The following is a 14,787-nucleotide window of genomic DNA, read 5'->3' as shown; positions in this document are numbered from 1 at the left end:
CCTCAAATAATTAATTTACATATGATTTGGTATAATATATGAGAAATTGAAATACAGTATATAAACACAAGTGATAGTGTGATGCAGTGATTAAGGAGGAAAACACGCAAGAGAGAGGTCATATGTTTGAATCCCACCTACCGTGAATTAAAAAAAATTCCACAACTTGGCGAGTAGATAAATAGGCCTCTCATGAAAAAAAGTTCCCTTTTTCGGTTTTTTCCTTTTTTTTAGTTGTTTAGATTTTTTTGGTTCTATTTTTGCCGAGTGTCAAATAGTCACCAAAACTTTTATTGAGTGTTCGAAAAATAGCACTCGACAAAGATCCATTTCCTGTGTGGTTTTTGCTGAGTGTGGCACTCGCCAAAGGCTTTACCGAATGTATCTGGGTCTTTGCCGAGTGCCATAGATACTCGGTAAAGCATCAGTATCCCGTAACGAAATATTCGATGTGATAGATGATAAAAAAATCAGCCTTAGGTTTTGTTTACTTCCACCCTAAAACCCAAAAAAAATTAATATTCTCCGTCACATCAAATCTTTAGACGCATGCATGAAGTATTAGATATAGATAAAAATTAAAACTAATTGCACAGTTTGGTCAAAATTTACGAGACAAATTTTTTGAACTTAGTTAGTCCATAGTTGAACAATAATTATCACAAACAAACGAAAGTAGATTTTTTCTTTCCTTAACTAAAGTTAGAGTTGTGCCAACCGAACTTTTAAGTTTTAAGTCCTTAAGGTATCTGTAATAAAGTTATCAATGAGTTGTGCAAGTTCGGCCTATCTTTTTTTAAGTCAATATACACATGCATGCATCAAGCTTGCAACAATATGAGATAAATTGAGCTGTAGTTCTACTATTCGGTTTTGTCTTTATCTAGCGATTCTGGACTTTGCTTGTATTTGTCACACTCGATTTTAAAATAAAACTGGCGAGTATCTAAAACCTAGGTTGCCTAACCTATCATTAAGCATCGTGACTACTGATTAATCTCCTAAGTGGTTTTCCTAATTAGCCAGGGGCTGTGGAGCTACGAGCCTGTTCATTTACCTAATTTGTTGTGAGAGAAAAAAATACTATTAAATAGCAAAAAATACTATTTACTAATTTATTATAATAAAATACTATTAAGGCCCTGTTTAGTTTCCCACCTAAAATTTTTTCGTTCATCCCATCGAATCTTTAGACATATGCATGGAACATTAAACGTACATAAAAAAATAAACTAATTACACAGTTTGATTAAAAAAACGTGAGACGAATCTTTTAAGCCTAGTTACTCCATGATTAGCCTTAAGTGCTACAGTAACTCACATGTGCTAATGATAGATTAATTATGCTTAATAGATTTGTCTTGTAGTTTTCCTGATGAGCTATGTAATTTGTTTTTTGATTAGTTTCTAAAAATTCCTTCCGATATCTTTCCGACACATCCGATATGACACCTAAAAATTTTTTATTTTCAATCTAAACAGGGCCTAAATATTTAACAGATTTGCGGATGTGTTCGCTCGCCCTCACATAGGAGGCCAACCGACTCAATCACAATTAATCCTAGGCAAACAAGTCTCTAGTGCTCTCCACTAGAGAGCTCCGGTGACCCCTTGCTCTCTGACCTATGCATTGAACAATCAATAGCTAAGCTACGACGCTACCTCCATCGAGTACTGCAAGGTTAGGGTATTTGGTTGATGGTGTATATATGTCTAAATATTTGATGTGAAGAGAGTTTAAAAAATTCAATGGAACCAAATGGGGCTTAAATTCTCTTTGTGTAAGACTATCTCTAACAATTGTCACCCAAAATACAAGACTCATTTGTCTTTTGGTAGCGCTACAGGTAAAAAATTTCATACCTATTTTTAGTCTTCTCCAACAACAAGACTAAAAAACCTGTGGAAGCGAATTTAAACAGGTCTGCATTATAAAAAAAATGAAAAAATAGACTGGGGTTTCCCTTGCTGACTTCCGTAAAAAAAAACAAGACCTAAAAGACATAGACTGGGGTTTCCCTTGCTGACTTCCGTAAAAAAAAACAAGACCTAAAAGACAACACTCTCTGCAAATGGGTCTCGAGGAGAGAGGATATCTAAATTTAGGTTATGTCTCTCCTAATATCCAAAATAGGTCTTCTGTATGGGTACTCCGTTCGAGACTATAGGTATTGTGTTGAAGACCTATTTTGCTTTAGGTTTCTAAATGGATCTCCTACTGGAGACAGCCTAACACAGTGTACATACATGTGTAACTTAGGCCTTGTTTAGATGTGAAATTTTTTGGATTTCGCTACTGTAGCACTTTCATTTGTTTGTGGTAAATATTATCCAATTATAGAATAACTAGGATCAAAAGATTCGTCTCGCGATTTACAGGTAAACTGTGCAGTTAGTTTTTATTTTCGTTTATATTTAATGTTTCATACATGTGCCGAAAAATTCGATGTGACAGAGAATCTTGAAAACTTTTTGATTTTCGGGGTGAACTAAACAAGGCCCAAATTTGTCTGGACTGACATCAAAATTTGTTAACAGCATGCACACTCGAGTATGAGAACCAAACAAAATGGATTTCTCTACCTGCTGGAAATCAGAGAGAAACATGTGGCATACATGAATCATGACCGAGCTCACTACTTGAAAAAGTGGATTTCTATATTGTAAACTGTCTGCAAATTATAAGTGTAATGAAAGAATATCTCTGGAAAACTATATATCCATGTCTTGATTTGGTCCATTTGTTACATTGGACTGAGTTCCTCACAGAAATAGGAAATTTTACCATCAGCAATGCAGAGTCCTTGTGTATGATGAGGTATCGTGCCTTATAAAAGCCACACCTACCAATCACACTATTACCAATTCAGTTCATCTAATTTAATAGTTATTACACACCTAGGCAGCGAACATTGCACAAATGAATCTCACATCGATCGATCGAAGGAAGGTTGCTGGCAGAAACGATGCTCCTGATTAATTTTTTTCTTTGCACAGCTGAAGGTTTGCATCGGTGCTCACCTGCTGCAATTTGGTTTCTCCTTTCTATTTTGCAAAATTAGAATGGCTGATTAAAATACCACAAATATTGTGAGCTGTGCCTGACAAGTGGGGAGAGTGAACAGAGTACACTTCATATCGCCCAGAGGAGACATTTTCTGCTCTCATTTGCAGCGCGGTTTATAGTTGTCATGTGTGTCACCAACAGAATTCACCAAGTTGTTTATGTTTGTAAGTAAATGGAACAAGACACACTATTTGACAAGCAGAATGCCAGATTGCATGAATTCAAAAGTTTAAAAGGTTCATGTGAACTGAATCTGAAAATAAAGAACAGCTGTATCTATACTAGTGCAAAACCAGATCAAATACCCACTGGAGGATATATCTATGTGTTATTCATGATGCTTCATCCAACTGCAAAGATCTGAATGCACGACTATCATATAGTAGTTAGAATGTGAACCACAACATTTGCACACTGATTTACTGGGATTGTCAACATTGTTCTACCTTATGTAGCCACAAACACCACCCCTATTGGATGGTGGCTGTGGCTATCCCATAATTACTATACCAAACTTCGCATTCAAGGAAGTTTCTTTCTCCAAAGAAAGGACAAAAAGAGAAAGAGAAGAGGAAAGGGGAAAAAGGATAAATTATAGCTGGCACTCAAAGTACACTGATGATTGAGCCACGGTGTTTCAACTTTCAACCATGGCGATGTTGATCACCTCTGACCTTGGGCAGCATGACGAAGCTCCCTGGGGAGCGCAATCTCCCTGGGAAGCCTCCCTTCGCACCCCCGTTGTGGCCCTGGCCGTTTCCCTTGCTCTGCGTCGGGATCTCGTTCCCGCCGCCACCCTTCTTGCCGCCCTTCTTGCCGCCCCCGCCGGTGGCCATGGGCTTCATCATCATCTTGGGCTCGTCATAGAAATCGTCGTTGTAGTCATCGTCGTCATCGAAGTCGTCGTCGAATTCGCTGCCGTCGTCACCGAAGTTATCCTCGGGGAGGGCGAACTTGACGGACTTGGCGTCCTTCAACGGCACAGCCGGGGTGAACGCCGGCATATTGCCGCCCAAGAGCTGCGGCGGACACGCCAGGCTTGAAGCCGCACAGCTGCGCCGGCCTTGTTGAGCTTCCTGATGATGGTGTCCGACACCGTCACCTTCCCCTGTTCCGCCTTCCGCGTCGATGCTGCTGACACCTACAGGTCAATTTCGTCAGAACTCCATCAGAAATGCAGAGCAAGCGTTGAGAAAAGAAAATACTGATCGACAAAAGATGAGTTTTTTCCCCACTCTTACCGTCGATCTTGTGGAGGGTCTTCTTGACCTTCTTCTCGCACCCATCACAGTGTATGTTCACTCTCAGCATCAGAGTCTGAGAATGAGGGGGGGAAACGTCACCAACACAGCAAAACAAGAACACATGGCAGGAGGCTTGGAAGGGAACACATACTGCAAACACAAGCAAAAGCTGCCTCCACCTGATGGAGGAAAATGGCAGCCAAAACAAGAAGAATGGAATGGTGGTTGAGTAGAGAAGAAGCAAATGCTCACACACCTGCACCTTGACGACATCCTCCTTGCTCATCGTAACACGGCTTTCAAATGCACGAGACTAGAGGCCTCAGATCTTGAGCTCTCAAATCAGGTGTAGACGAACGAGGAGGGAACAGCTATGCAACATTTCTCTCTCAGGAAAAATTAGCTTAAAATATCCTTATACCCATTCCATTGTTACCCGACTGTGTTTCTAGATGCAAGGTTGTCATCCTATCAAACACAATCCCAACTCATCTTGTCTCAGGACTTGTTTAGATGTATCCAAAATTTCAAAAGTTTACAAAATTCCTTATCACATCAAATCTTACGGCACATGTATGGAGTATTAAATATAGATAAAAAATAACTAATTGTACCTATAAATCGCGAGACAAATCTTTTAAATCTAGTTAGTCTATAATTGAACAATATTTATCAAATACAAACGAAAGTTCTACAATATAAAAAAAGAAAAAAGTCTACATAACCCCCCAAACTATCTAAGGTGGAATACTTCATCCCCCAAAGTATAAAACCGGATATTCTACTCCCTGAACTTTCAAAACCGGTCAAATAACCCCCTAAAGTGGTTTTAGAGGGTGGTTTTGTCTTTTTCTTTTTTATTTATTTCCGCTGAATCTTTAAAAAATCATAATAAATCACAGAAAAATCACAAAATGAAAAATTCAATTTTGTTGGACTTCTGATGAGTAGATCTACACAATAAATATATAATATGGTATACTTTAGTACAAAGTTTTGGTTGTAGATTTAAATCTATGTTTTTCTATAATTAAAAAGAATAATTCATATATGTAGTTCCAATGGTTCAATTGTGGTAAATTTTTTATGGTGGACTCATTATTGTATGCTTGAACTATGGTAAAAGTTTCGTATCCATTGGATCAAGTAAAATTTAGTTATAGATTTATTTAGCTTTATTCTTGTTAAATCTATGCTTTATCTATAACTTAGTTATATGTGACCCAATGAGTATGAAATTTTTACCATAGTTCAAGCATACGATAATGAGCCTACCATAAAAAGTATACCACAATTGGGCCATAGGAACTACATATATGAATTATTCTAATTAATTACAGAAAAACATAGATTTAAAGCTATAGAAAAAACTTTGTACTAAAGTATATCATATTATATATTCACTATGTAGATCTACTCATCAGGAGTCCAACAAAATTGAATTTTTTATTTTATGATTTTTCTGTGATTTATTATGATTTTTCAAAGATTCAGCGGAAATAAATAAAAAAGAAAAAGACAAAACCACCCTCTAAAACCACTCGAGGGGGTTATTTGACCGGTTTTGAAAGTTCAGGGGGTAAAATATCCGGTTTTATAGTTTGGAGGGTGAAGTATTCCACCTTAGATAGTTTGGGGGTTATGTAGACTTTTTCTTAAAAAAAAATTAAAACTGCATCTAAATAAGGCCTCAATAGGAACATGAGAATCAAAACAAGCGAGGTTGCATGATGGGAGCCGGATTTAAGCGGGCCACAGCCGGGCCAGACGATTGTGCCGGGCAGGAGCAAGAAATCAAACACACCCTATAAGTCCAACTTTGTTTTTTTTTTCTGAAAAACGGACCAGGTCTAGTTCTTGGGAGGGTTGGGCCTGTTTTAGTTGGTGTCGTAGTGAAGCGCTCCTGGTAAACCAGGAACTCAAATGTGATACAATACTAGTTCCAGAAGGCTAGTAACACATTTATTACATCAGATAAGTTTCAGCGCAGTAGTCTTGGAAAGCGTGGACAAGGAAGGCACGCTATAATAATAAGACACCAAAATACAACATAGGTCCAAAGGACCCAGAAACAAACGATATCACAACCGAACATCTGACAAGTCCCAATGCCACAGGCTTAGTTGGGTGCAGACACGACCTTACTCGAACGCCACTTCGGGATCGAAGTCCGGATCTTCCTCTGTTTAATAAAGCAAGGGTGAGTACAAAGTACTCAGCAAATCCAACTTTATCCTACGGAAGGGGATAACAGTATATATGCATATGGTTAAATCAAGGATGAGGCTTAGTTTTATTTGCATAAAGCTATCTTTTTACACATGCAAGGTTTCATTTCACAAATACTGTTGTAAAAGAGCTCCTTTTCCACATATGATAGTATTTCTAAAAATGGGGGTTTAATCACAATTTTAAGTGTTGTTGAACCCTTGTTCCCACAACACAATGACAGTCAACCATTTATTTCCAAAATCACACTCACTCTCATGTTTTCACTCATCCCATCCCATCTAGTTGTTGAAACCAAACCATAACCCGTCCGAGACCGCGGACACGGCTATCCAGATAGATTTACACTCTGCAGAGGTTGTACACTTTTCCCACAAGTAGGATACCATAACTTACACCGTCGTGCAAGCACAGATCCATCAAAGTCATTACCCTCCATAGCTAAGTAATGGCGCTCACCACGGGAACACTAAGGCCACATCTCATGATACCACAATAATTCACAAAGCTCTTTTCATACATTTCCACAATTTCACACACATCACTTAGTGTCCCGTTGCACACCTGCCTCCAGGTGATTGCCATACTAATTAGAGGGATTTAGACTAAGCCTTTCCCATGCAAGGCGAGTGGTTGTACGATAAATGAGTTAGGCAAGATGAATCATCAACTCAGTCTTTAATCGAGACAAGGCGGATATCTTCACGCTTAACCCCGCAAGGTATAAGCCACAACACCAAGGCATCTCCCAACAGGGATCCCATCCGCCCCATCTCTAGTGATCACATTTATAACTTGTTCATTAACCCTTTCACAATACTCACAATTTATTTTCACCACTCACACCTTTTACTTTTAAAATCATTATATTTGAGAAAATATAGCGATGAGTATCCGGGACGAGTAACAAGTCCTAAGCATACTAAATAATAATATTTCTGTCATAGCATATTATTTGTTCTTAGGTTCGAACAAGACAATTACCGGGTAATATCAATTCAAGGATGGCTATTCAATAGGTTTTAACTAAGCAGCGAAAATACTTCGTACATATATCGTACATGCAATATTTAAAACGGCTTCTACGGGTTGTGTTTAAAAATAGGATCAATATGCATCAAAGGGGATCAGTTGGACTTGCCTCCGTCGGCGTCCTCGGTAAACTCCTGCTGACAGTCCGGGTCCTTGGCGTCAAACTCGCGGTACTCGTCTCCAACGTTCTCGTTTTCTGGCTCGTTCACTCCGTCAACTAAAATACGCGACGAACGACACAGACAACAGGCACAGATAAATAATCATATAAATTCAAATGGGCTCTAAAAATCATGAAATTAATATGAGAGGTAGATCATGATTTTAGATGAATTTAGGAAAAAGAATCGTTGAAATCTGAGTTAAGATGAAGGAGATATTAATTTTACAAGATTATTGTCTACTAAAATAAACAAGACCTTTTGAGGAGGGCGTTGACGTGAGCTGTGTGCGTGGTGTACTTTGGTCAGCATTCTAATCTGGTAATTAAGACTATAAGGAGACAACGAAGAGAGAGAGGAGGTACTGGGACAGAACAGAGAGGTAGAGCAGTGACTACGTTCATCACTCGTGCTCATCCGCCATTGCTGGCTATCAAAGCTTGGCTAGCTGACGGTTCAGACTACCATCCTCGAATACAAGAACATAGGGAGGGATAGGAGAGGTAGAAAATTGATGGAGGCTAGCTACCTTGCTGATTGTGGCCTAGAGAAGGAGATTCACGGGGTGCAGCTCTCTCTCTGTGTAAGAACAGAGGAGGAAGGAGATAAGCGAGTGAGTGGCTGCAGAGCTAACGGCTCAGCGTGGTTGGCACGGTGGAGTAGTGCTGCTCGGCATTGGCTTTTATAGGCCAGAGGAGGGCACTGCTCGGTGAGCTTAGTTGCTTCGCCATTAATGGTGGTTCTCGTGCTGGGTGCCTGAGATGACTGATGCACAGAAACGATGGTACGAGCAGCCGATGGACGGTGGACGGTGCCTAACTTGCTGCTGCATGCATGCATGCATGAGATATGTCACGTGTGTGCACTGCTATGCTTTCTTGCATGTAAGCTTGTAGGCACTTGCTGTTATTTGTACGCGAAAAAATAAATATGGATGGATTAGATGGAGATACTATAGAGCTCAAATTATTTTATAGTTTTTGAAATATATTTTGAAAATAATTTTTTAATGCGAGTGATTTTTGAATGTGAATTTTTGGGATGTTACAAACCTACCCCACTTAAAAGGAATCTCGTCCTCGAGATTCGGCTGGGTCCTAAATAGATGGGGAAACTCTTTTCTCAGGGCATCCTCTCTTTCCCATGTTGCTTCTGTTTCTGTGTGTCTACTCCATTGAACACGACAAATTCGGACTGTGGTCGTTCGAGTTTGCTTGGTGACTGTGTCTATGATTTTTATTGGCACTTCTTGATATCTTAGGTCATCTTGTAAATCAACTGTATCTGGCGATATTTGTTCCTCTCGTACTCTGAGACATTTCTTCAATTGGGAGACATGAAACACATTGTGTATATCTGACATTTCTTCAGGTAGCTGAACACGATAGGCTACAGCTCCAATCCTCTGTAATGCTTGATATGGTCCAATATACCGTGGTGCTAGCTTGCCTCTAACTTGGAACCTTCGAGTTCCTCGAATAGGAGAGACTTTGACATACACAAAATCTCCAACTGCAAAACTTAACTCCCGCCTTCTTTTATCAGAATAGCTCTTTTGACGTGATTGTGCCTCTTTCAATTTTTCTCTGATTTCAGCTACACGATCTTCTGCTTCTTTTATAAGGGCTGGTCCAAGCAAAGTTCGTTCTCCAACTTCTGACCACATCAATGGGGTTCTACATTTTCTTCCATATAGGGCCTCAAAAGGTGACATGCCCAAACTAGCTTGGTAACTATTATTATAGGAGAACTCTGCATAAGTTAGGCTTTTCTCCCAATCTTTACCATACGTGAGCACACATGCTCTTAGCATATCTTCCATAATCTGATTTATTCTTTCAGTCTGACCATCTGTTTGAGGATGATAAGCTGAGCTAAAATCTAGCTTGGTTCCCATAGCTTCATGCAAACTTTTCCAGAACTTAGAGGTAAATTGGGTACCTCGGTCAGATACAATCCTACTTGGCACACCATGCAGTTTGACTATGTTATCCACATATAGCTGGGCTAACTTGTCTCCACTATATTTGGTGTGTATAGGTATGAAGTGAGCAACCTTGGTAAGGCGGTCCACTATTACCCATATTGAATCATTTCCTTTCAGAGTTTTGGGTAATCCATTCACAAAATCCATGCCTATCTCATCCCATTTCCAAACAGGAATAGGCAATGGCTGAAGCAAGCCTGCTGGTTTCTGATGCTCTGCTTTAACCCTTTGGCATACATCACATTGTGCAACAAATCGTGTCACATCAGCTTTCATGCCATTCCACCAATATCTTTCTTTTAGGTCCATGTACATCTTGGTGGCACCAGGGTGGATAGAATAAGCTGAGTTATGGGCTTCATCAAGGATTAATTCTTGAAACTTTCTCTCCTTGGGCACACAAATTCTGTTTTTATACCACAATACTCCTTTGTTATCCACTCTAAAGTATGGAGCTTTATTTTCTCCAGTTTGCTCACGAATCTTCATCAGATCCTTATCCTTATGTTGTGTCTGCTTGATTTCTTCCACAAGAGTTGGCTGCACCATTAGACTGCCATTTTGAGGTTGGCGTACTATATGCATGTTCAATTGTGCTATCTCTTCTTGTAGGTGAGTGTTCTTAGGCACCAACTGCTGACCATATGACTTTCTGCTTAGGGCGTCTGCTACCACGTTGGCCTTTCCTGGGTGGTAATGAATCTCAAGGTTATAGTCCTTGATTAATTCTAACCATCTTCTTTGCCTTAGGTTCAAGTCTGACTGTGTGAAGATGTACTTCAAACTCTTGTGATCAGTGTAGATTTCACACTTGTTTCCAATGAGGTAGTGTCTCCAAATCTTGAGAGCATGTACTATAGCTGCTAACTCCAAATCATGGGTAGGGTAATTTTGCTCATGAGGTCTAAGCTGACGAGATGCATAAGCAACCACTTTTCCTCCTTGCATGAGAACACATCCTAAACCTTGTCTTGAGGCATCACAGTATATGATGACATCTTGGTGAATGTCTGGCAAGGTTAACACTGGTGCTGTTGTTAGTCTCTTCTTCAACTCTTGGAAACTCTTCTCACATGATTTTGTCCAAGTGAATTTCTTATCCTTCCTAAGAAGCTCTGTCATGGGTCTGGCTATCTTGGAAAATCCTTCTATAAACCTTCGATAATATCCAGCTAATCCAAGAAAACTTCTAACCTCACTCACATTGGTGGGTTGCTGCTAATGGGAGACAGCTTCTACTTTCTCAGGGTCAACTGCAACTCCTTCAGCTGTCAAGATATGGCCTAGAAATGCAACCTTCTCAAGCCAAAATTCACACTTGCTTAATTTAGCATACAACTTGTGTCTTCTTAGCTTTTCCAACACTACTCTCAAGTGTTGCCCATGTTCTTCAGCACTCTTAGAGTAGATAAGTATGTCATCAATGAAGACTACAACAAACTTATCTAACTCTTCCATGAATACCTTATTCATGAGGTTCATGAAATAGGTAGGGGCATTGGTTAATCCAAAGGACATCACTGTAAACTCATATTGTCCATATCTGGTTACAAAGGCTGTCTTGGGAACATCACTATTCTTGATCTTGAGCTGGTGATAACCTGATCTCAAATCAATCTTAGAGAAATACTTGGCTCCTTTAAGCTAATCAAAAAGATCATCTATCCTTGGCAGGGGGTACTTATTCTTGATGGTGACTTCATTTAGGGACCTATAATCCACACACATCCTCATACTTCCATCTTTCTTCTTCACAAACAAAACTGGGGCTCCCCATGGTGAAGAACTAGGTCTAATATAACCTTTCTGCTGCAAGTCTCTTAGCTGCTCTTTCAGTTCAGCTAACTCTGCCGGAGCCATTCTGTAAGGTCTCTTGGCTATGGGGGCAGTCTCGGGGATAAGATCAATGATGAACTCTATATCCCTGTCTGGTGGCATTCCAGATAGTTCCTCAGGGAATACATCAGGGTATTCTTGCACTATTGGTACTTCCTCTATGGTCCTTGCATCCAAGTTGAAGACCATTGGATTAACTTTAGACCCTCGGGTTTGGCATTTCACTTTAATCCCTTCATGGTCAACTAATGATACTTCCTTGGTTGCACAACTAATAATTCCATTATGTCTGGTTAACCAATCCATTCCAAGGATAACATCTATTCCTTTAGACTTGAGCACTACTAAGTCTGCTAAGAAAACTACCCCACTTAGAATGATCCTTACATTTGAACAACCTAGATGACATTTGATGTCAGACCCAGGTGTTCGGGTTATTAGGGGTAACTTTAGTAGTACTGTGGGTATTTGATGCTTCTCAACAAAACTTAATGATATGAATGAATGTGATGCTCCAGAATCAAATAATACTGTTGCAAGTACTGAATCGACTAAGAACTCACCAAGTACCACTCCTGAAGCAGTCTGAGCATCCTGAGCATGAATATGGTTGACACGGGATCTACCATAGGATTGTTGAGGTTGCTTCATCATCTGGCTATTATTGTTGGTGTTGCTATTGTTGCGAGGGAAACCACGGTTGACTCCAGACACTGCAGGTCTTGGTCCATTAACAGTGTGGGACTGAGTGGATACTGCTGGTGGGTTGTTCTTGTAGGGACAGTTGGCAATGTAGTGTCCAGTCTCATGGCAATTAAAGCAAGTTCTAACATTGTTTGTGACTTGACCAGTGCTGTTCTGTTGAGTCTTGCCATAAGTTTGATTCTGATAGGTTGTCTTGGGTTGATATGATGACTGCATTTGGTTATTGGAGACACTAGCAGGAGAGCGAAACTGCATTGGGGCTTGAGTCCGCTGGCTTGGTTGGCCGAAGGTTTTCAGCCTCTGGGATCTAGCACCATCTTGAACCTTGCGCTCCAGAAACTTGCGCTTGTTTTCTTTCTTTTCTTCAGTCTTGGCCACATTAGTCAGAATGGTCCTGTTCATCAAAGTGTTGAAGTCTGGATAGATCTGTGGGGTCATGAGGGTTCTAAGCTCATAGGTCAATCCTTCTATGCACTTTGTCTGCTTCTTAGCATCAGTGTTGACCAATTCTGGGGCATAGCGAGACAACTCAGTGAATTGGAAGATGTATTCACTCAGGGTTTTATTTCCTTGCTTCAAGTTGCGAAATTCATCAGCCTTCAGCTTCATGATTCCATCTGGAATGTGGTACCGGCGGAATTCATCCACAAATTCTTCCCATGTGATCGTGTTGGCATTGTCCACAGCTCCACTATAGGCTTCCCACCAAGAAAGGGCAATTCCTGTCAGCTGATGAGATGCTAGCAGAACTCTATCCCTTCCATCGCAGTGGATTGTGTCCAACTTCCTTTCAATCACCTTAAGCCAATCATCTGCTTCCATGGGGTTGTCAGATCCAGTAAAGGTGGGTGGCTTAAGCCTCATGAACTCAGTCATCTTGTCTTGGACTCCGGCTCCACGGTTGTTCCTAGGGCGGTTCATGCCTTGAGCCAAGGTCTCCAGAAGGCGAGTCTGAGTTGCCATGACTTGTACTAAGTCAATTACTGGAGGAGGGGGCAAGTCATCTCCTTCATTATGGTTCCTAGTCTGACTCACTTCATCTTCATGAATACCGTCAACATTTGCATTGGCTTGACTTCCATTTGGATTTTGGCTTTGCCTACTAGCTGCACGACCACTTGGTTGAGAGCGGGTAGCTGGTTTGGGAGGCATCTGTTGGTTAAGATGAGAAAGCATTAGATAAGGGTTAGATCTATAGAGTGATGTTGTTTTTTTGTTACGGCGTTATATTTTAAAAAGGTGCAAGTTTTAACACTTGCTATCCCGTGGGGGAACAACATAGAGCACTCAATTATTTAGCACAACCAACAAGCACAAATATATATTTTGAATAAGAGGGCGGTTTACAACATAGTAATGGAGGAAATAAGCGTACTACAATACGGTTCATCTACTTTGGGGGTTGAACAAAAGTGAAGTAAACTTCACTTCCCTAAGACATAAGGAGGAACTAGGTGCTACTATTCTTCAACTTCTTCGGACAGAACGGCTTCATTCCCTTGGTGTTGAGGAGGATCATGCTTCCGGCATTTGTGGTTCTTCTTTTGGACTAAGAGGTGGGTCACCGTCTTCCTTTGGTGGTGGCTGGGTGAGGAGGGGAAATCCTTCTTCCTTACTGGGCTCCAACTCTAAAGCTTCATGAGAGGCTTCTGTGGGTGGGGGAGCTGATGGCCCTTCTATGTCCATCTTGCTTTTGGTTTTTAGGGACATGATTGGGATACCTTTTAGGACTATGGGCTCTTGGTCTTCCTCTGCTAACATCCTTCTTTTGATCCTAGTGATAAGGTAGGCATCCTTCAACTCCTGAGCATGGAGGTCTTCAGCTGCCTTCAAGACTTCAGCAATGGCAGTTTCACGACTCTCGGCTGCAGCTGCTTGGGCCTGAGCTTCCGCAAGCTGCACATGGAGCTTTCTAACTATGATCTCGGCTTCCTCCGCACGATGGATGCACTTCCTTAACTCTGAGGCCTGCTCATCATATTGCTTATCTAGAGCAAGTAGGTATGTGGTCATGAATACCACAGTTGGGTCATCTTCAAGTGAGTAACGTCCTTGCAAGAGCTCTGTGCGGGTCCTCCAAACTGGTCGGTCTTTTTCGTCGGGTGGAAAGAACCTCATGGGTGTACGGGTGATGGGCTTCTCGTAGATCTGGCAAAGGTACCTCAAGGCTTTGCGGGCGACGGCTTGATATGTATCTGCAAACCGAAATCCGGTCGCAGTCATGCTCCAAGCTTCAGTTATATTAGGGAAGTCCTCACTTTTCCCAATATATACGGTAACTTCACACCGCTCGGTCTCATGCTCTTCATATTCTCTGCCTTCATATTCTGGGCGATCCTTGATTCCAAGTTTCTGCATGGTAGCATACAAGAGCTTGGGAAAGCCTTCTACACTTAGACAGTAACTGCTGGTCCAAACACCTTCTGCCATCTGAGAGAAATAGATGAGAGTAAATATTTTTTTCAAATAGAGGGAAGAGGGTAAGAACTTTTGTAAAATATGTTTATTTAGTAAAATACTGGTCCA

The 14,787-nt window shown here is 40.8% G+C and overlaps 1 protein-coding gene across 1 annotated transcript; it reads right to left on the bottom strand.

Moving 5' to 3' along the window:
• On the bottom strand, nucleotides 3,281-4,837 carry LOC8078321 (heavy metal-associated isoprenylated plant protein 32). The gene is made up of 3 exons (XM_021460290.1): nucleotides 4,568-4,837; nucleotides 4,309-4,384; nucleotides 3,281-4,208 (listed from the first exon to the last, which is right to left on the bottom strand). Exons 1-3 carry the CDS (start codon nucleotides 4,595-4,597, stop codon nucleotides 3,712-3,714), a joined length of 603 nt encoding a protein of 200 aa, XP_021315965.1. The 5' UTR covers nucleotides 4,598-4,837; the 3' UTR covers nucleotides 3,281-3,711.

Source organism: Sorghum bicolor, chromosome 4 (genome assembly GCF_000003195.3).
Source record: "Sorghum bicolor cultivar BTx623 chromosome 4, Sorghum_bicolor_NCBIv3, whole genome shotgun sequence".
Lineage (NCBI taxonomy): Eukaryota > Viridiplantae > Streptophyta > Magnoliopsida > Poales > Poaceae > Sorghum > Sorghum bicolor.
This window is presented reverse-complemented; position numbering and strand designations above follow the sequence as displayed.